General features: G+C 49.0%; 1 protein-coding gene across 2 annotated transcripts in view; it reads right to left on the bottom strand.

Moving 5' to 3' along the window:
* LOC115085804 (speriolin-like protein) overlaps positions 1–21,707 on the bottom strand; it is a 670,698-nt gene that overhangs the window by 644,131 nt on the left and 4,860 nt on the right. The window contains exons 2-3 of one of the 2 annotated variants that reach the window (XM_029592238.1): positions 12,875–12,925; positions 5,874–5,969 (exon numbers count right to left, since the gene is read on the bottom strand). In XM_029592238.1, the coding sequence (XP_029448098.1) occupies positions 5,874–5,969; positions 12,875–12,925 (147 nt within the window). The remainder of the gene's footprint in view (positions 1–5,873; positions 5,970–12,874; positions 12,926–21,707) is intronic. The other variant, XM_029592239.1, reaches the window with a different exon arrangement.

Genomic DNA, 21,707 nt, shown 5'->3' with positions numbered 1-21,707 from the left:
ATCTAAAATTGCTCCCTCTGTCGGTTCCTGAACCAGTTGCTCCATAAAGCTATCATTTATTCCATCCAGGAACGTTATCTGTCTAGCGTGACCCGATGATACATTTACCCAGTCTATATTGGGGTAATTGAAGTCTCCCATTATTACTGCGCTACCAATTTGGTTAGCTTCCCTAATTTCTCTTAGCATTTCACTGTCCATCTCACCATCTTGACCAGGTGGACGGTAGTATACCCCTATTACTGTAGTCTTCCCTGACACACAAGGGATTTCTACCCATAAAGATTCAATTTTGTATTTAGTCTCATGCAGGATGTTTATCCTGTTGGACTCTATGCCATCCCGGACATAAAGGACCACACCTCCTCCCGACTGCTCCTCTCTGTCATTGCGATATAATTTGTACCCCGGTATAGCACTGTCCCATTGGTTATCCTCTTTCCACCATGTCTCTGAGATGCCAATTAAGTCTATGTCATCATTTACTGCTATACATTCTAATTCTCCCATCTTACTTCTTAGACTTCTGGCATTAGCATACAAACATTTCAAAGTTTGTTTTTTGATTGTATTTTTATTCTGCTTTTTAATTGATAGGGATAAGTTAGAATTTTTTAGCTCAGGTGAGTTTTTAGTTACAGGCACTTGGACTACTTTTCTAATTATTGGAACCTCACTGTCGGGATGCCCTAATTCTAATGCATCATTAGTATCCTTTAAAGATACATCTCTCCGAACCATGCGCTGCTGAGCGACTGTCGGCTTTCCCCTTTGTTCTAGTTTAAAAGCTGCTCTATCTCCTTTTTAAAGGTTAGCGCCAGCAGTCTGGTTCCACCCTGGTTAAGGTGGAGCCCATCCCTTCGGAAGAGACTCCCCCTTCCCCAAAAGGTTCCCCAGTTCCTAACAAAACTGAATCCCTCTTCCTTGCACCATCGTCTCATCCACGCATTGAGACTCCGGAGCTCTGCCTGCCTCTGGTGACCTGCGCGTGGAACAGGGAGCATTTCAGAGAATGCTACCCTGGAGGTTCTGGATTTAATCTTTCTACCTAAGAGCCTAAATTTGGCTTCCAGAACCTCCCTCCCACATTTTCCTATGTCGTTGGTGCCCACGTGTACCACGACAGCCGGCTCCTCCCCAGCACTGTCTAAAATCCTATCTAGGTGACGCGTGAGGACCGCCACCTTCGCACCAGGTAGGCATGTTACCAGGTGATCCTCACGCCCACCAGCCACCCAGCTATCTACATTCCTAATAATCGAATCACCAACTATGACGGCCGACCTAACCCTTCCCTCCTGGGCAGTAGGCCTTGGGGAGATATCCTCAGTGCGAAAGGACAATGCATCACCTAGAGAGCAGGTCCTTGCTACAGGATCCTTTCCTGCTACACCTGGTTGGTGCTCTCCCATTATGAGACCTTCTTCCTCCAAGGCAGCACCAGGGCTGCCAGTCTGAAGTTGGGACTTGACTACTATGTCCCTGAAGGTCTCATCTATATACCTCTCTGTCTGCCTCAGCTCCTCCAGGTCTGCCACTCTAGCCTCCAGAGATCGGACTCGTTCTCTGAGAGCTAGGAGCTCTTTGCATCGCATGCACATGTACAACTTCTCACCGGTGGGTAAAAAATCATACATGTGACACTCGATGCAAAAGACTGGGAAGCCCCCCTCTTGCTGCTGGACTGCTGTCCACTGGCCCTGTGTCCATCTGTCTACACTAAGGAAAACAAAATTATCAGGTAAGCAGTTTCTCCATTTCCCAGCATCATCATGTTGCAAAAGGACAGCCCCAATGGTAGAGGGATCGACCTCAAGGAAGAACAGTCAGGTTGGGTCTGAGTGTTGTAAGCATGGGCTTTGATAAATTCCTGCTTTAGCTGTTGGAAGGCCTGCACTGCCTCTGGTGTCCAGTTACAGGTGTCCCCACCGTTCTTGGTTAGAACAGACAATGGCACCGAGCATGGAGACCAGGGAAGAGTACCATGAACAAATTGACAGTAATAATTTGCAAAGTTCAAAAACCGTTGTAAGAGCTTTTAGCCCTACTGGTTGGGGCCAGTCCAGAATGACTTTCAGCTTGTCCAGTACAGGAAGCAATGTACCCCAAAAAAGGTAATTCCCCATGTTCCCAGAGACGTTGCAGAACATGTCTCTGATGTAGGTCAGGTATCTTGGAGAATACGAGGATATCATTCAAGTATACGATAACATGAGAGTACAAGAGGTCCAGGAAGATATTGTTCACGATGGCTTGGAAAACCACTAGGGCATTGTATAGCCCAAATGGCATAATTAAATATTCATAATGCCCATCCCATGTGTTGAAAGTGATTTTGCACTCATCCCTGTCCCAGATACGGACTAAATTATATGCTCCCCTCAGTTCCAGTTTTGTGAAGATCTGGGCTCTTTGAACCGATCGAAGAGCTCAGTGATAAGTGGGAGGGGGCATCGGTTTTTCTTTGTGATGGCATTGAGCCCCCGATAATCAATACAGGGAAGTAAGGAGCCATCCTTTTTCCCTATGAAAAAAATCCCGCTCCTGCAGGAGATACACAGGGTCTAATGAAGCCCCTTACCAGATTATCCTGGATATAAAGAGACATAGCTTCGGTTTCAGGGGCTGATAATGAATAGACTCTTCCACATGGCAGCATCGTACCGGGGATCAGATCAATTGGACAATCATATTCTCGGTGAGGGGGCAAAGACTCAGCTTCCTTTTTGCCAAATACAAATGCAAAATCAGCATAGGAAGCCAGTAAGCCAGGCAACGTAGGAAAGGAATAGTGAAGACTAAGGGCCTATGGCCAGATTTGTTCCAAGTAATGTTCGTGGCAGTTTGTACCCTACTTGGTCAACTGCAAGGTTCCCTAATCGATGTGAGGCCGATGTTGAATCAGCCACGGCAGCCCCAATATTATTTGGTTAACTGCTTTAGGCAGGACATAAAACTGGAGCTGTTCCCTCTGGAGGAGATCAGTAATCATTGTTAGGGGTGCTGTGACATGAGTAATCCTCCTAGGTAGAGCCTCGCAGAGGGCCACTGTGGTAATGTTAAATTTCTAAATGGTAGCTTCATCAATGAAGTTCCCGGCAGCACCGGTATCCAAAAAAGCCTGAGGTGGACCAGTTCATTGCCCAGAATCAAAATGATGGGAAGTAGAATTTGAGGAGAGGCTTTGAGAGATCTAGGATGGCCTCTCCTACCATACCTAGGTCCTGGAGTTTCCCACCTTGAGGGGACAGTTTGCTGCATAGTGCCAAGAGGCAGCACAGTACAAACATAAGTTGTGCTGGCGGCGCTGCTGACATTCTGAGGAGTGTCGGTCTACCTACATAGGCTCTTCAGGTGATTCCCTGATCTCAGGAAGTCGGACAGGCAAGACCGGACATTGAAATTTGGGAGTCAGGCTTACAGAGCAGCATTCTCGAGTCCGTTCCCGGGAATGTTCCTGGAAGCATAAATCTAGGCAGATAGTCAACCGAATTAATTCTTCAAGGGTGTAAGGGGTGTCTCCCAGCCAATTCATCCTTGATGGAGTTGGCCAACCCCTGATTTAAAATGGTTGTTAGATTATCCTCATCCCACTGTAATTCAGAGGCCAGTGTCCTGAAATGTATCGCATATTCTCCAACAGTTCGGGATCCTTGTTGAATTTGCAAAAGTTCACAGGAGGTGGACGCGGAGTGGCCGGGCTCATCAAAATCAGGCAAAAAACCTGCAGGAAGTGATCCAGATCATTCAGAAGAGGATCCTTTCTCTCCCAGAGGCAAGGCCCAGGCCAGTGCAGTCCCACCCAGTAGGGATAAAATGAAGGTGACTGGCTTTATCGATAGGAATGAGCGGGTCTTGAAGAGTAAAATGCATTCGGCACTGGTTAAGAAATCCCCGACACTTGTGAAGATCTCCGTTGAAATAAGGCAGAGGGGGTAGCTGAGGAACTGGAGTTGTTGCCAGAGCTGGAGGCAGGGGTGGTGCTGCGAGGGCATCCAAACGCACAGCTAGACTTTCCATAACTCCAGTAACCTTATCCAGGTCACCTTGTTGCTGCTAAACCAGGAATGGCTTGCAGGTCCAGTGGGTCCAAGTGCTCGACAAACTGCTAGTCTGACAGCCATTGCTGGCATCAGGGAGTAGCCCTTTGGCCACTCCATAAGCCCTTTTGGACTGCATGTAGCTTCCATGGACCCTTAGGATGAAGTAGGATATACTACAGCAGATGGGATGTACCTCCACAATGACAGGCCAGTGAACACAGATCAGATCTTGGCTGACAACACCCCCTAACTGGCACATCTGAGGTGCTACGAGGGAGACAGTCCTGGAGGTCTGACCATGGCGGCCAGACAGTAGCACACTTCTGGATCTGTCTATGTGGCATCTTTTCTGCCCCACACAAAAAGGATTTCTCCTGTGGTCCTGAAGGCTCAATCCAAGTTTTTCACTGCAAGGCCAGTACCTCCATTCTGAGGAGCTGGGAGAGAGCCATCTGTTCTGTATTTAGACAGGGCCATTCTGTTCTGCAAATATCTGCAGCTATTCTACATGGCCAATAAATGTAAACCATGGAGAACAGCAGCCCAGAGCTCTGAGTTCCCCAGTAATTAGGATCCATTTTGACCTCTGCAAGACCCCAAAAATGAAACTCACACTTCTCTGCCCCTGTTATTAAGACAAGAGGTGGCTACCTACACACAAACATGCACACACACACACTCTTCACTCTTATAAAAGTCACATTCATATCACCACAACTGGGCATTTTTCAATATTGTTTATTTCTGTAACATGCATGTACTTTGCATGCACAGGAAAGGTCCATCAGACTCAAACTGGTGCAATGAGCTTCAGAGAACTCAGTCCTAAAAGCCATTACATCATGGGGCTGATGAACTAATGAATGATAGTGTTAATGCCCACGTTAAATGCATGTTAATGATGGAGTTAGCTAAGATCATTAGAATTAAAGCTAGATGTATCACTCGTGTTAGAGCCAGCACATAGGGCCAGCCCAGTGGTAAGTGCTGGGCACTGCCATGTGGAAGGTCCCTGGTTTGTTCCTCTAGTGACTGGATTCAGGGCCCAGGGTTCCAGAAGAATGCCTGGTGCCTAGCCCTTGACCATCACTGCAATGACTAGACTAAAATGTAAGTTGGAAGAGATAAAAATCAAGCTAATGTGCATTAACCTGCCTATTTTAACATGTGCTAGTATACAGATTCCCTATGTAATAAACCATCTAGGAATTAGTCCAACCAGACCCTAGGGAGAAATCCTGTCTTCCTACCCTGGAACAAGTTGCAGGCCATGATATCCTTCTCCCCCTGGGACCAATGGCATAGACCTCTGACCAGGGGGATAGAGGACAGAGTCAATGTGAGAGTATTATGGAGAGAAGTAACTGACTGAATCTGGGGAAGGCGCGTGTGAGAGTCTGATGGTGGAGAACAGACAGAGGTCAAACAAGGGGGAAAAAAGAGAAGATAAGAAGTAGAGAAAGGAGAAGAAAGAGAAAAAGTATAGAGAGACAGCTGAAGAGGACAGTAAAAGAAACATGAAGAACTGACAGTATAGAGAGAGGTGAATAGAAAGATGAAAAGAGAAGTGACAGAATAAGAAATGAAGAAGGGATGATTTGAGGGAGACAGAAAGCGAAGGTCCAGATGGAGAACAACAACTTCTCATTCTTTTCCCCTCAAAGGGTGGACATCTTCCCATCTCTTTCTTTCTGCATGGCCAGATCACTTTTCCTTCTCCCCACCCTGCAATAGCAATTCCCCTTACCATCCCTCCCCCTTCAATCTCAGCTCATCATCCCATCCTTTAACCACCCTAATATCAACTTAATAGGGTGGATATCCCCTTGCCTGTATAAGCGGGAGTAATAGTGCCAGACAGAGTCCCTGTACCTCCTTTCCAAACTGCTTCCGATTCCTTTGCTTGCGGTGCATGCACAGCTGACTCTTCAGTGTTCCAAGTTCAGAAAAAAAAAAGGAGAGGAAATTCACTATTACAAAGGTTGATGGTAAGACATGCAAGGGGTTCATGAGTCAGCTTAAGTGTGGCACTTGTGAAAACCAAAGAGGGAGATGACAAAGTCATCGTCTTCCCCCAGCTTCCCATCACTGCCCTCTACATCGGTCCCATTATAATGTTGCTCTCTGCCCACCTCCACTGCACGGCAATAGTAAAATAGATTCCAAGGGCGTGGGATAAACCAGAGTATGCCTAGTGGATTGAGAATGGAAATAAAGGAATGGGGGTAACCTCTGTTAACACCTAAAATTCACATTCCAATATCAGATCACCTTCCATCTCCCTGCCCCCTTCCCCCACTAACACCAGATCACCTTCCCATCCCTTCACTTGCAATATCATATCACCTTCCATCTCCCTGACCCCTCCCCCACTAACACCAGATCACCTTCCCATCCCTTCACTTGCAATATCAGATCACCTTCCATCTCCCTGACCCCTCCCCCACTAACACCAGATCACCTTCCCATCCCTTCACTTGCAATATCAGTTCACCTTCCATCTCCCTGCCCCCTCCCCTCTCCCAGTAACACCAGCTCTCACAGGACAAGCAGGATGGTAGTCCTCACATATGGGTGACATCACAGGATGGAGCCCAATCACGGAAAACTTCTGTCAAAGTTTCCAGAACTTTGACTGGCCCCTACTGGGCATGCCCAGCATGGCACCAACCCTTCAGCCAGCAGGGGTCCCCCTTCAGTCTTCTTTTTTCCGCGCAGCAGTAGCCTCGCGGTAAAGGAGCTCTGAAGAGATTCCTGACAGGAATTTTCCTCACGGAATTACTAAAAGTTAAATTGCCCCACAGGGGTCCCTCCTAACTTTTCTCTGACCACGGTACTCCGGTAAGTTTTTACCCGTTTTCCATTGATTACCGTCGAGTTTGGCCCTTGTGGCCTACTGGCCATCGACCATACCGCGGCACGATTTTTTCAATGGCCATGGCGTCGGGGTTCCGGCGGTGCCCAGACTGTACTCTCACCATGTCTATCACAGACCCCCATGGAGTCTGTGTAATGTGTTTAGGCCGTGAGCATGATGTCCTGACTTGCACCAAATGAGCCCTCATGACACCAAAAGGTCGCAAAGCCAGAATGGAGAAGATGGAACTTCTCTTCCGTGCTTAAACCCCGACTCCGTCCATTGCATAGACGTCATCGGAACCGGCACCATCGACTTCATGCCAGCATCGACCACTGACCGGTGACCGACCGCCATCGACGTCTTCACGGCCATCGACACCCTCTACTCCCCCTCAGGATCGAGGGAATCGCAGGGAAAAACATCACCATCGATATTGTAAGACTTGGACCATCGAGGGAGCGAAATCATCAACCTCGCCACCGTCCGAGCCGCTGAAGAAGCCCCATCCAGGAAAGGCACCAACCATTCCTGCGACCGGGTCACAGAGGCAACCCTCACCCGATCGGGGTTTGGGAGCCGCGATTCCGCCTGTAAAGGTGGTCCCTCCGGCTATGCCTCTGCCTCCCTCTTCTGTTCCGGAGCCGGGGCTGCTTGCTCCAGGTCTCTGAGAAGAACTGGACCAGATGGTTCAGGAGGCCATCGACAAGGCGATGCAACGTCTCCAGGTCCCTCCGGCACCGACACCGGCACAGATTGTGGAACCTGTCATCAACCCGATTTCAGCAGCGCTGGCACCGCTGCTATCCAGAATGGAAGCGCTGTTGACTGCCCTTTCTCCGATGGATCCCGGGTCTCCAATGCTTCTGATGTCCTCCCCGATGACAGCTTCATCGGGAGGAGAAACACCGTTCCGCATCCCTCCATCGGGTGTGTAGCCTCAGCCATCAATGCCGATGGGTCCCTCGCCATCGATTCATCCATTGATGCCCTCGATTCATGCACCGGTGCCCTCGATGCCTGCACCGGTGCCCTCGATGCCATCTGTGCCTCCGGTGATTCTGCTGATTTTTTTCGGAGCCTAGACCAGGACCCTCAGGTATCCAACCCCCTTCATTTCCTAAAGGACAGTCTGCTGATCCTTATGACACTTGGGGTGATGATACTTCAGACACAGATGACTTACCTTCACCACCTTCTCCCACTGAAAGTAGAAAGCGTTCTCCTCCAGAGGACCTCTCATTCATAAATTTTGTGAAGGAAATGTCTGAGTTGGTTCCCTTTCAACTACAGACGGAACAGGACAATAGGCACCAGATGATGGCGTTACTCAGATTCCTGGATGTCCCCAAAATGATCACTTCTATTCCCGTTCATCAGGTCCTTCTTGATCTCCTCAAAAAGAACTGGGAAAACCCTGGATCAATTGCGCCAGTGCATAAGAAGGCTGACACTACTTATTTAGTTCAGTCAGCCCCAGGCTTTCAAAAATCTCAGCTTGACCACCACTCAGTTGTGATAGAGTCTGCACAAAAGAAGGCAAAAAGGTCAAAACCCCACTCGTCTACCCCACCTGCTAAGGAACAAAAATTCCTAGACAACATTGGTCGACGAGTGTTCCAAGGGGCCATGCTCATCTCCCGAATTGCTGCCTATCAGCTTTATATGACCCAATATAATAGGGTCATTTTTAAGCAGATACAGGACTTCTCCGAGTCCCTTCCAGAACAATTCCAAAACCAGCTACAAACCCTTGTAAACAAAGGACTTGAGGCAGGCAAGCATGAGATTCGAACATCTTATGACATTTTTGATACCTCTACCAGAGTGTCTGCAGCAACTATGTCGGCAAGACTCTGGGCCTGGCTCAAGTCTTCTGACCTCCACCCAGAAGTGCAAGACCGGTTATCCAACCAACCATGTATCGGAGATAATCTGTTTGGAGAACAGATCCAACGAATGGTGGCCGAATTAAAAGACCATCATGAGAATCTCAAACAGCTCTCTTCAATGCCTTCCGACTTCTCCTCAAGACAGCCCTTCAGGAAGGACTCTAAGAAGTCGTTCTACTGTCCAAGAAAGGCCTATCCGCCACCAGCAAGGTCCTGTGCTACCAGACCTTATCAAAAGCCTCAGCCTCGCCAAGCCTGGAAACAAAAACCACAAGCAGCTCCCCAGCCAGGACCTGCTTCAGGTTTTTGACTTCTGCTTGGAGAGCAGCAGCCAGATTCCTCTGCCAAGCATACAAGTGGGAGGTCGATTGTGCCACTTTCACAACATGTCGCAGTCAATCACGACAGACCAATGGGTATTGGCAATCATTGCTCAGTGTTACCATCTGAACTTTCTCACCCTGCCACCGGACTCCCTACCTCTACAGAGGTGGGGGAAGTACGACCACTCCATTCTTCTGGATCAAGAGGTCTCCCTCCTTCTCCAGCCAAAAGCAATAGAACCCGTTCCGCACTCGCAGCAAGGCCTAGGGTTCTATTCCCAGTACTTTCTGATCCCCAAAAAATCGGGGGGTGTTCGTCCAATTCTGGACCTACGTGCTCTCAACAAGTACCTCCAGCGGGAAAAGTTCAAGATGGTAACCTTCGGATCGCTTCTACCTCTTCTACAAAGAGGAGACTGGCTCTGCTCTCTGGACCTCCAGGACGCATACACCCACATTGCGATAACTCCAACTCATCACAAGTACCTGAGTTTTTTAGTAGGCCCCAAGCACTATCAATACCGAGTGCTTCCGTTCAGCCTAGCGTCTGCACCATGAGTCTTTAGCAAATGTATCGTAGTTGTCGCAGCTTTCCTCAGGAAAGCAGGTGTTCACGTCTACCCCTATCTGGACGAATGGTTAATCAGGGTTCCAACACAGCAAACTGCTCGGTCGTTCCTCGATTTGACTCTACACACTCTAATTTCACTAGGATTTCTCATCAATTACGAAAAATCCTATTTAGTCCCATCTCAAACCTTGTCCTTCATTGGGGCAGACTTGGACACCTTGCAGGCAAAGGCATTTCTACCTCAACAACGAGCGCTAACTCTCGTGTCTCTCGCTCACCAGTTGCAGTCTCAGAATACTGCAACAGCTCGCCAATTCCTTGTCCTTCTCGGACACATGGCATCCTCAGTCAGTGTCACACCAATGGCCCGCTTGGCCATGAGAGTCATGCATTGGACTCTGAGGTCACAATGGATTCAAGGTATTCAGCCTCTCTCGACAATTGTCCACATCTCCAACTCACTCCATCTGTCTCTCGCTTGGTGGAAAAATCAGACCAATCTCCTCCAGGGTTTGCCCTTTCAAATGCCAGATCCTCAAGTCATTCTCACCACCGACGCTTCCAACCTCGGGTGGGGAGCCCACGTGGCCGATCTGCAGACACAAGGATCTTGGTCTCCAGAGGAAGCCAAACACCAGATAAATTTCCTGGAGCTTCGAGCAATGTGATATGCTCTCAGGGCTTTTCAGGATTGCCTTTCCAATCAAGACATCCTGATTCAGACGGACAACCAGGTGGCCATGTGGTAGATCAACAAGCAGGGAGGCACAGGCTCCTTCCTTCTGTGTCAGGAAGCTGCGCAGATTTGGACAGAAGCTCTCTCCCACTCGATGTACCTCAGGGCCACCTACTTGCCGGACAATGTGGACAATGTTCTAGCAGACAAGCTGAGTCGCGTCTTCCAACCGCATGAGTGGTCTCTCAACCCCTCGGTAGCGAACTCCATCTTCCGACAATGAGGATATCCTCAGATAGACCTCTTTACGTCCCCTCAGAACCACAAAGTGGACAATTACTGCTCCCTCATTCGCAGCAAACGCTCTCAGCCCAGAGATGCATTCTCCCTCTCATGGGCAACCAGTCTGCATTATGCATTCCCTCCATTTCCTCTTCTCTTGAAAACTCTCGTAAAGCTACGTCAGGACAAGGGAACCATGATCCTGATAGTACCTCACTGGCCACGCCAAGTGTGGTTTCCAATACTTCAGGATCTCTCCATCCGCAGGCACATTCCCTTGGGAAAGGACCCGCTGCTGAACACTCAAAACAATGGGAGCCTACGCATTCCAATCTTCAGGCCTTGTCCCTGATGGCATGGATGTTGAAAAGTTAATCCTTCAACCACTTAACCTTTCAGATCCAGTTTCCCGTGTCTTGATTGCTTCACGGAAGCCTTCCACGAGAAAATCTTACTCCTATAAATGGAAAAAGTTCACATCATGGTGCACTTCTCAGTCCCTTGGTGTTGGGGATGTTCCTATATCAGTACAACCCCTTGTAACACGCTTTCTGAAGGGCTTGCTCCACATCAAGCCACCTTTACGTCCTCCAGCCCCTTCTTGGGACCTTAATCTGGTTCTCGGTCGGCTCATGAAACCACAGTTCGAGCCTCTTCACTCCTGTGACTTAAAATATCTCACGTGGAAAGTGATTTTCCTTTTGGCAATCACTTCAGCTCGCAGAGTTAGTGAATTGCAGGCTCTAGTTACCTATCCGCCTTACACTAAACTCCTGCAGGACCGGGCGGTACTCCGCACTCACCCTAGATTTTTACCTAAGGTAGTTTCGGAGTTTCACATTAATCAATCCATCATACATCCTACCTTCTTTCCCAGGCCCCATTCCAATCCAGGGGAACAGGATCTGCATACCCTTGACTGGAAACGGGCTCTAGCTTTTTATCTAGACCGTACAGTTGCCCACAGGACGAGCACTCAGTTATTCGTCTCATTCCACCTCAACAAATTAGGGCAACCAGTGGGTAAGCAGACTCTCTCCTCCTGGTTAGCGGACTGCATATCTTTTTGCTATCAGCAAGCAGGCTTTCCTTTTCAAGACCGTGTTAAAGCACACTCTGTGAAGGCCATGGCGACTTCAGTAGCACACCTACGATCGGTGCCGCTTCCTGACATTTGCAGGGCTGCCACCTGGAGTTCTCTCCTTACCTTCGCAGCCCACTATTGCTTGGACAAAGCCGGAAGACAAGATTTCATCTTCGGCTAGTCTGTCCTGCATAACCTGTTTCCAACGTAACGTACCAACACCCTTCCACCTGCCCAGTGGGGTTCAGGATGCCCTCTACCAAATTCAACCCCTGTTGCACGCCATTGGGTACATTTGGTCCATGTCTGGACATCCTCAACTAGGTACTCACCCATATGTGAGGACTACCATCCTGCTTGTCCTGTGAGAAAGCAAATGTAACAGGTGTTCTCACAGGACAGCAGGATGTTAGTCCTCACAAAACCGGCCAGCCGCCCCGCGATGTTGGGTTCGTAACGTTTTGTTATTTTATTTTTCGGCACTGCCTGTAGCTTTCACATAAGACTGAAGGGGGAGCCCTGCTGGCTGCAGGGTTGGTGCCATGCTGGGCATGCCCAGTAGGGGCCAGCCAAAGTTCTGGAAACTTTGTCAGAAGTTTTCCGTGATTGGGCTCCATCCTGTGATGTCACCCATATGTGAGGACTAACATCCTGCTGTCCTGTGAGAACACCTGTTACAGGTAAGCAACATTTGCTAACACTTCCCATCCCTTCACTTGCAATATCAGAGCACCTTCCATCTCCCTGCCCCCCTCCTTCCCCCACTAACACCAGATCACCTTCCCATCCCTTCACCTGCAATATCAGGTCACCTTGCATCTCCCTGCCCCCTCCCCCAGTAACACCAGATCACCTTCCCATCCCTTGCAATATCAGATCACCTTCCATCTCCCTGCCCCCTCCTTCCCCCACTAACACCAGATCACCTTCCCATCCCTTCACCTGCAATATCAGATCACCTTGCATCTCCCTGCCCCCTCCCCCTCCCCCAGTAACACCAGATCACCTTCCCATCCCTTCACTTGCAATATCAGATCGCCTGCAATCTCCCTCCCCTTCACCCCTTTCCCTGCAATCCCAGTTTACACTCCCCCCCTTGCCTTCATGACGCTATAACTAGAAAATAAATAAATAGAGTCTCTGTACCTCCTTTCCAGACTTGTTCAGATTCCTTACATTGAATAGACTGAATAGAATCTTCAGTGTTCCAAGGCCAGAGAGAAAAAGGAAAGGATATTTAGGTTAGTGCCATTCTGAAAGTTTTTGATTCCCAGCCCTTCACCCTTCCTCCTTCTTTCCCCTTATAACACAAAGTCATCTTCCCTTTGCAATGTCAAGTCACCTTCCATCTCTACCCACACCTGCAATGCCAAGAACCATCCCATCTTCCCATTGCAAGATCAAGGCAACACCCCGAGACATCATCACTGCAATCCCAGGTCATATCCCCTTCCACTGCATTACCAGGACACCTTCACGTCCCTCTTTCTGCAGTGCTGGGTCACCTTCCATCTTCCCACCCCTAGGGCTGACCCCTGCAATCCCAGGTCATATCCCCTTCCTCTGCATTACCAGGACACCTTCACGTCCCTCTTTCTGCAGTGCTGGGTCACCTTCCATCTTCCCAACCCTAGGACTGACCCCTGCAATCCCAGGTCATATCCCCTTCCTCTGCATTACCAGGACACCTTCACATCCCTCTTTCTGCAGTGCTGGGTCACCGTCCATCTTCCCACCCCTAGGGCTGACCCCTGCAATCCCAGGTCATATCCCCTTCCTCTGCATTACCAGGACACCTTCACGTCCCTCTTTCTGCAGTGCTGGGTCACCTTCCATCTTCCCACCCCTAGGGCTGACCCCTGCAATCCCAGGTCATATCCCCTTCCTCTGCATTACCAGGACACCTTCACGTCCCTCTTTCTGCAGTGCTGGGTCACCTTCCATCTTCCCAACCCTAGGGCTGACCCCTGCAATCCCAGGTCATATCCCCTTCCTCTGCATTACCAGGACACCTTCACGTCCCTCTTTCTGCAGTGCTGGGTCACCTTCCATCTTCCCAACCCTAGGACTGACCCCTGCAATCCCAGGTCATATCCCCTTCCTCTGCATTACCAGGACACCTTCACATCCCTCTTTCTGCAGTGCTGGGTCACCTTCCATCTTCCCACCCCTAGGGCTGACCCCTGCAATCCCAGGTCATATCCCCCTCCTCTGCATTACCAGGACACCTTCACGTCCCTCTTTCTGCAGTGCTGGGTCACCTTCCATCTTCCCAACCCTAGGACTGACCCCTGCAATCCCAGCTCATATCCCCCTCCTCTGCATTACCAGGACACCTTCACGTCCCTCTTTCTGCAGTGCTGGGTCACCTTCCATCTTCCCACCCCTAGGGCTGACCCCTGCAATCCCAGGTCATATCCCCCTCCTCTGCATTACCAGGACACCTTCACGTCCCTCTTTCTGCAGTGCTGGGTCACCTTCCATCTTCCCACCCCTAGGGCTGACCCCTGCAATCCCAGCTCATATCCCCCTCCTCTGCATTACCAGGACACCTTCACGTCCCTCTTTCTTCAGTGCTGGGTCACCTTCCATCTTCCCACCCCTAGGGCTGACCCCTGCAATCCCAGCTCAAATCCCCCTCCTCTGCATTACCAGGACACCTTCACGTCCCTCTTTCTGCAGTGCTGGGTCACCTTCCATCTTCCCACCCCTAGGGCTGACCCCTGCAATCCCAGGTCATATCCCCCTCCCTCTCCATTACCAGGACACCTTCACGACCCTCTTTCTGCAGTGCTGGTCACCTTCCATCTTCCCAACCCTAGGGCTGACCCCTGCAATCCCAGGTCATATATTTATTTATTTATTTTAAGTTTTTCTATACCGGCATTCGCGATACAAATAGGGCTGACCCCTGCAATCCCAGGTCATAAGATTTCCCTCTGCACTACCAGGACACCTTCACGTCCCTCTTTCTGCAGTGCTGGGTCACCTTCCATCTTCCCAACCCTAGGGCTGACCCCTGCAATCCCAGGTCATAAGATTTCCCTCTGCATTACCGGGACACCTTCACGTCCCTCTTTCTGCAGTGCTGGGTCACCTTCCATCTTCCCTCCCCTAGGACTGACCCCTGCAATCCCAGGTCATATCACCTTCCTCTGCATTACCGGGACACCTTCACGACCCTCTTTCTGCAGTGCTGGTCACCTTCCATCTTCCCACCCCTAGGGCTGACCCCTGCAATCCCAGGTCATAAGATTTCCCTCTGCATTACCAGGACACCTTCACGTCCCTCTTTCTGCAGTGCTGGGTCACCTTCCATCTTCCCACCCCTAGGGCTGACCCCTGCAATCCCAGGTCATATATTTATTTATTTATTTATTTTAAGTTTTTCTATACCGGCATTCGCGATACAAATAGGGCTGACCCCTGCAATCCCAGGTCATAAGATTTCCCTCTGCATTACCAGGACACCTTCACGTCCCTCTTTCTGCAGTGCTGGGTCACCTTCCATCTTCCCAACCCTAGGGCTGACCCCTGCAATCCCAGGTCATAAGATTTCCCTCTGCATTACCGGGACACCTTCACGTCCCTCTTTCTGCAGTGCTGGGTCACCTTCCATCTTCCCACCCCTAGGACTGACCCCTGCAATCCCAGGTCATATCCCCTTCCTCTGCATTACCGGGACACCTTCACGACCCTCTTTCTGCAGTGCTGGTCACCTTCCATCTTCCCACCCCTAGGGCTGACCCCTGCAATCCCAGGTCATAAGATTTCCCTCTGCATTACCAGGACACCTTCACGTCCCTCTTTCTGCAGTGCTGGGTCACCTTCCATCTTCCCACCCCTAGGGCTGACCCCTGCAATCCCAGGTCATATCCCCTTCCTCTGCATTACCAGGACACCTTCAGGTCCCTCTTTCTGCAGTGCTGGGTCACCTTCCATCTTCCCAACCCTAGGGCTGACCCCTGCAATCCCAGGTCATATCCCCTTCCTCTGCATTACCAGGACAACTTCACGTCCCTCTTTCTGCAGTGCTGGGTCACCTTCCATCTTCCCAACCCTAGGACTGACCCCTGCAATCCCAGGTCATATCCCCTTCCTCTGCATTACCAGGACACCTTCACGTCCCTCTTTCTGCAGTGCTGGGTCACCTTCCATCTTCCCACCCCTAGGGCTGACCCCTGCAATCCCAGGTCATATCCCCCTCCTCTGCATTACCAGGACACCTTCACGTCCCTCTTTCTGCAGTGCTGGGTCACCTTCCATCTTCCCAACCCTAGGACTGACCCCTGCAATCCCAGCTCATATCCCCCTCCTCTGCATTACCAGGACACCTTCACGTCCCTCTTTCTGCAGTGCTGGGTCACCTTCCATCTTCCCACCCCTAGGGCTGACCCCTGCAATCCCAGGTCATATCCCCCTCCTCTGCATTACCAGGACACCTTCACGTCCCTCTTTCTGCAGTGCTGGGTCACCTTCCATCTTCCCACCCCTAGGGCTGACCCCTGCAATCCCAGCTCATATCCCCCTCCTCTGCATTACCAGGACACCTTCACATCCCTCTTTCTGCAGTGCTGGGTCACCTTCCATCTTCCCAACCCTAGGACTGACCCCTGCAATCCCAGGTCATATCCCCCTCCCTCTCCATTACCAGGACACCTTCACGACCCTCTTTCTGCAGTGCTGGTCACCTTCCATCTTCCCAACCCTAGGGCTGACCCCTGCAATCCCAGGTCATATATTTACTTATTTATTTATTTTAAGTTTTTCTATACCGGCATTCGCGATAAAAATAGGGCTGACCCCTGCAATCCCAGGTCATAAGATTTCCCTCTGCATTACCAGGACACCTTCACGTCCCTCTTTCTGCAGTGCTGGGTCACCTTCCATCTTCCCAACCCTAGGACTGACCCCTGCAATCCCAGGTCACCTTCACTTGCCCTCTTTCTGCAGTAAAAGATTGCTCTCATCCCTTTCTCCTGCAATGCTAGGTCACCTTCCAGCTTTATTTATTTATTACAGTGGGGTAGCTAGAACTGATATTTTTGAGGGGCCCAAGGTTAACATGGTGGGCAGTAGGAATACAGTTCTGAGTCTTACTGGTTGTAATCTTATGCATAAATGATGCCTTAGAGTGCACCTGACAGAGAATTTCTAAGTAGTCTCCAACAGCTATTATGCATCATGAGAGAAATTAAAATATATTAACTTAATTATTTCAAGCGCTTGCAAACCTTAAAAATTCCTCATTTTATTTATTTATTTCTATACCAGTGTTCGATTTTACATATCACATCGGTTTACATTCAACCAAAAACTGCAGGAAATCGGGCGTTTCCTTTCTCTAATACATTGAACATTAATCTGTATTAATTTTATATTTATTGCAGAACATAAATACACAAAGACATCATGTCAAAAGCAAAGCACGCAAACATCAGATCCAATCGCAATAAAATATCAATGTATTCTTTCATGATCCTCTTTCCAGATCATAACTACGATAAAATAGCAATAAGAACGAGTGCAGAACAGAACTGGGACAGTTCACATTACAACCCAACCTGCAAAGCAAATATATTCTAGTCAGATTCTGGGGTCACCTCAATAAAAAAAAAGAAAATTCTTCCACTGCTAAACACTATGGAGTCAATTTTAAAAGCGCTGCTCACTCAAAAATAGCCAGATACCCGCGGGTGCAGGCCTCACACGAGCGACGCACATTTTAAGAAGCCGCAAAGCAGGTGCCTGTGCGCATGTCAAGAAGAATGGGGCAGAAACGTGGAGAGGCAGGGGCGTTCCAGGGTGGGATCAAGAGTTAACGCGTGTGACTCTGCATTTCAAAAAAAGCTGACCATTGTCCGCGTCTATTTGTTCTCGGCATAACTTTACTTATGGTCGGGATAAGAAGCAAGTCTGGATATCTCAAAGTTTTAGGGTGTTTAGTACAGTTTGAGGGTTTGTGGCCAAGTGGGAAGGTTTGCAAGATGAAGAACCAGAGGGGGTCTGGAAGACCTCGATATGAACTGGGCAAACTGGTGGACTGCTTGGGAAAACATGGGGTTTTTTCCCCCCTCTCGCAAGCAGGTTTTAAAATCCACCTGCATATGTGCGTAAAAGCCGCTAAAGCCCTAGCAGACACACGCCTGGGAGAGGGGTGCTTTAAATGATACGCGCGTATTTGCGAGCACAATTTAAAATTGCAGTCTCTCCACTCGTGCGCTACTTATGTTTGTGGATGCATGTGCATTCCTTTTAAAATTACCGTTTGTGAAGTAACAGAGACCCCTTGCAAAAAGAAGACACCTAGAACTTGCCATACCGTACAATCACAGCCCTAACTCTCAGGGAATCAAACAGCACCATTATTTATGAAAAGGCAGCAATACAAATATTACACCAGGCCCTAGAGCACTAATACACCACCTGCTGGGCAACGAAAATGAGCCAGAATGCTACAAATCCTGTAGAGAAACTACACGCTAGCAGCAATACTGCACCCCAGTCACATACAGGCAGAATACAGACTGACCCTTACCTAATGCAGAAATAAGGGACTGCAAATTAGAAACAGAAATATGCAGACAAAATTAAAATCTAAAGCCCAGGAAACAGTGAAACTCTAAAGAGCCAAAAAATATATATAAGAAATGCACATTCCCAAAGATGTCATATTCCAATCGCTAAAAACGCTAAATAATTTCTTTTTAAATTTTTTTTTACCTTTTGTTGTCTGATCTTTGTATTTTTCTAATCGGTTGGTCCTGGACACTTTTTTCCACTTTACCTTTGTTTGTCTTTTCCTAGTTCTTTTTTCAGGGTCTCTTTTCTCTATCTCCTATCTTCTTCCTCCCTCCCTCTCGCACATACATACATACAAGCTATTGCTCTTACATGCTCTTTTCTCTTACACACAGGGCCGGATTTTAAAAGGGTTACGCACCTAAGTTAAGTGCGTAACCCTTAAAACCCTCCCCCTGCGCGCGCTGAGCCTATTTTGCATAGGCTCGGCGGCACGTGCAAGCTCTGGGACGCACGTAAGTCCCGGGGATTTGCTAGGGGGGCATGACCGAGGCCTCCGGACCAGCCCCCGGGTCGGGTGATGGCGCGGCAGCGGGCCATTGACGTGCGCGAGTTACGCCTGCTTTGAGCAGGCGTAACTTGTGCGATAAAGGTAGGGGGGGGGTTTAGATAGGGTCGGGGGGTGGGTTAGGTAGGGGAAGGTACGGGGGAGTGGAAGGAAAGTTCCCTCCGAGGCCGCTCCAATTTCGGAGCGGCCTCGGAAGGAATGGGCAGCACGCGCAGGGCTCAGCGCGCGCAAGTTGCACAAATGTACACCCCCTTGCGTGCGCCAACCCCAGATTTTATAAGATACGCGAGGCTACGAGCGTATCTTATAAAATCCGGCGTACTTTTGTTTGCACCTGGTGTGCGAACAAAAGTATGCGCGCTCGCGCTGTTTTTTAAAATGTACCCCACAGGTTCTCCAATTTGTTTTGAATGTGCTACTTACAAACTTCGTGCCCCCTAGTCTTTGTATTAATTTAAAAAGTAAATAACTAATTTACATTTACCTGTTCTAGTCAACTCATGATTTTATCTCTCCTCAGACCTCTCTTCTCCAAGCTGAACAGAACCAGCTTCTTTAGCCTTTCCTTGTAGGGGAGCCGTTCCACCCCCTTTATAATTTTGGTTGCCCTTTTCTGTACCTTTTCCAATGCAACTATATCTTTTTTGAGAAGTGGTGACCAGAACTGCACACAGTACTCTAAGGGGATAATTTTCAAAAAAGTCTTCTCATGCTTAAAACTGGATTTTTACAAATGTAAATGCACTTGTAAGTGGATTTATGAAAATTGTTAAGATTGTATGTTACATTTACTCACGGAACTTCTTTGAAAATTACCTCTTTTGTGCAGCTTCACCTGTATGGTTTTAACCCCAATATACCAGACACAAGACTCAGAGATATGTTTAGAAATGTAGGAAAATGTTTATTATAGTAAATTAATGATTGCCAATCCCAATATGAGGAATACATAAGATCCCTCCTTGCCTATGTAGACCCCTTTTTTTCTGGTTTCCTTTGATCATTTCTAAATGTGTCACTCTGGCCTGGCTTCCTTTCCCTAGACCACCTGTAACCCAAAATCTGTTCTTTTTCCTTTCTTTCTTTCAGGTCCAAGAAGACATCGATCATCTGTTATCACTGTCTGCACTTTCCTTTGTGGTTGACTTCCACACAGACTACACATGTATCCTATGTGGGCCTCTCTCATGTCCTTCACTTTCTGCTGACCTAGCCAATATCCTGCAGCTGCACATATTGGCACACAAGCTCAGTAGGACACAGTTTAGTAAGCAGCTTTATACACACCTATGACATTCCCTGTTTTATTCTCCATTCCTTTCCTAATAACTCCTAACTGCCACCACACATTGAGAGGAGGATTTCAAAAGTATTTTCCCCACTGTGACGCCCAGGTCCTTTTCCTGGGTGGTAACTAATTTGGAACCTAACATTTCTCTTCTCTCACACTCAGGCTCTCTCTCTCTCTCTCTCACAAACACACACCCACAGGCTCTCACTCTCAGATGCTTTCCCTCACAAGGTCCCTCACACACACAGGTTCTCGCTCTCAGGCTCCCACACACAACCTCCCCCCCCCCCCCTTGCTCCCTCACACCCACCCTCTCATTCACACACACAAGAGAAATGAGTCTCACATTCACCCCTCACTGCCCCCATCTCCAGCAGTCTCAGTCACTCTCTCACTGCTAACGTTGTTCCTGCTCCTTCCCCTTTCCCCCTTCCCTCTCACTCACCTTATTTTCATCCCTCTCACTCACTTCTCCTACCTTCCCATACCTCTCACCCCCTTCTCACTCCTCCTCCACTCCCTTTCCTTCCCTCCCCCTCACTAATCCCCTTCCCTCTCACTCAGACCTCCCTTCCCTCACAGCCCCCTCTATTTTCTTTCATTCACTCACAACACCCTCCCTTCCCTTCCACCTATTCAGCTCAGCTCGCTTTGAATCCTCTCCCTTCTAAGAAATAGGAGGGAAGGGAGGGAAGGGGGGCTGAGCGTGTCAGGCAGATGGAAAGGAAAGAGATGGGGAGGAGGCAAGGGAGTGAGACACCCTTACTCTTCCTCCCTTCCCTTTCACGGCCAGCCTCATCAACGCAGTCTTCAACCCGTGGGAGGTGATACCCTTGTGGGCCGGTCTTCACCCGGCCACCGTGGTTCTTTTCAGCCCACAGGAGGGTGCAAACCTCGCAGGCAGGGTCTTCACTGCGCCACTGCGAATTGCCCCCGAGGCCATTATCTTCACTGCGCTGCCGTGGTTGTGCTCAAGTGCCGGCGAGGGGTGGGATCCCGGCAGCCACGTCATCACCGCACTGCTGCAGTGTCGGGCAGCTCTGTTTGGGCAGGCCTGAACCCAAAGTGGGTGGGCCACAGCACACCTAGGCCCATTCAAGGCTACGCCACTGATTTTTTCATTTATAACATTTTTGTATGGCATAACCTCTCAAACAATAAAAGCGGTTTACAATACTTTACATACATAATACAAACAAACAAAACCAATACAATACATAATGTAATAATAAAAGGCATACAACAACTAGCCTGCTCCAGACAGCGCCACACCCACAATCCCTGACTTATCAGACCTTATTGATATTACTGCACAATTTTCGGAAATAGATGTGACTTAACCATTTTTTGAAACTGTAAATCATTACATTCATTCCTAATTGCTAGAGGTAAATCATCCGTAGTCGAGGAGCAGTAGCAGTAAAAGCCCGCCATAAACCTCTCCTAGTTCCAAACTTACGTCAATGTGACAGCTCGAACTGCGATGACCGAATAGGCCACTTCGAGTTATGCCAAACCAAGTGCCGTGGACCCTTCAAGCACAAGCTAGGAAAAATGAACACAAATTAGCTCACATTTTGCCCTCTCCACTATTGGTA

Source organism: Rhinatrema bivittatum, chromosome 2, assembly GCF_901001135.1.
Source record: "Rhinatrema bivittatum chromosome 2, aRhiBiv1.1, whole genome shotgun sequence".
Classification (NCBI taxonomy): Eukaryota; Metazoa; Chordata; class Amphibia; order Gymnophiona; family Rhinatrematidae; genus Rhinatrema; species Rhinatrema bivittatum.
The sequence above is the reverse complement of the archived record's forward strand: the minus strand, read 5'-3'. Positions and strand labels throughout refer to the sequence as shown.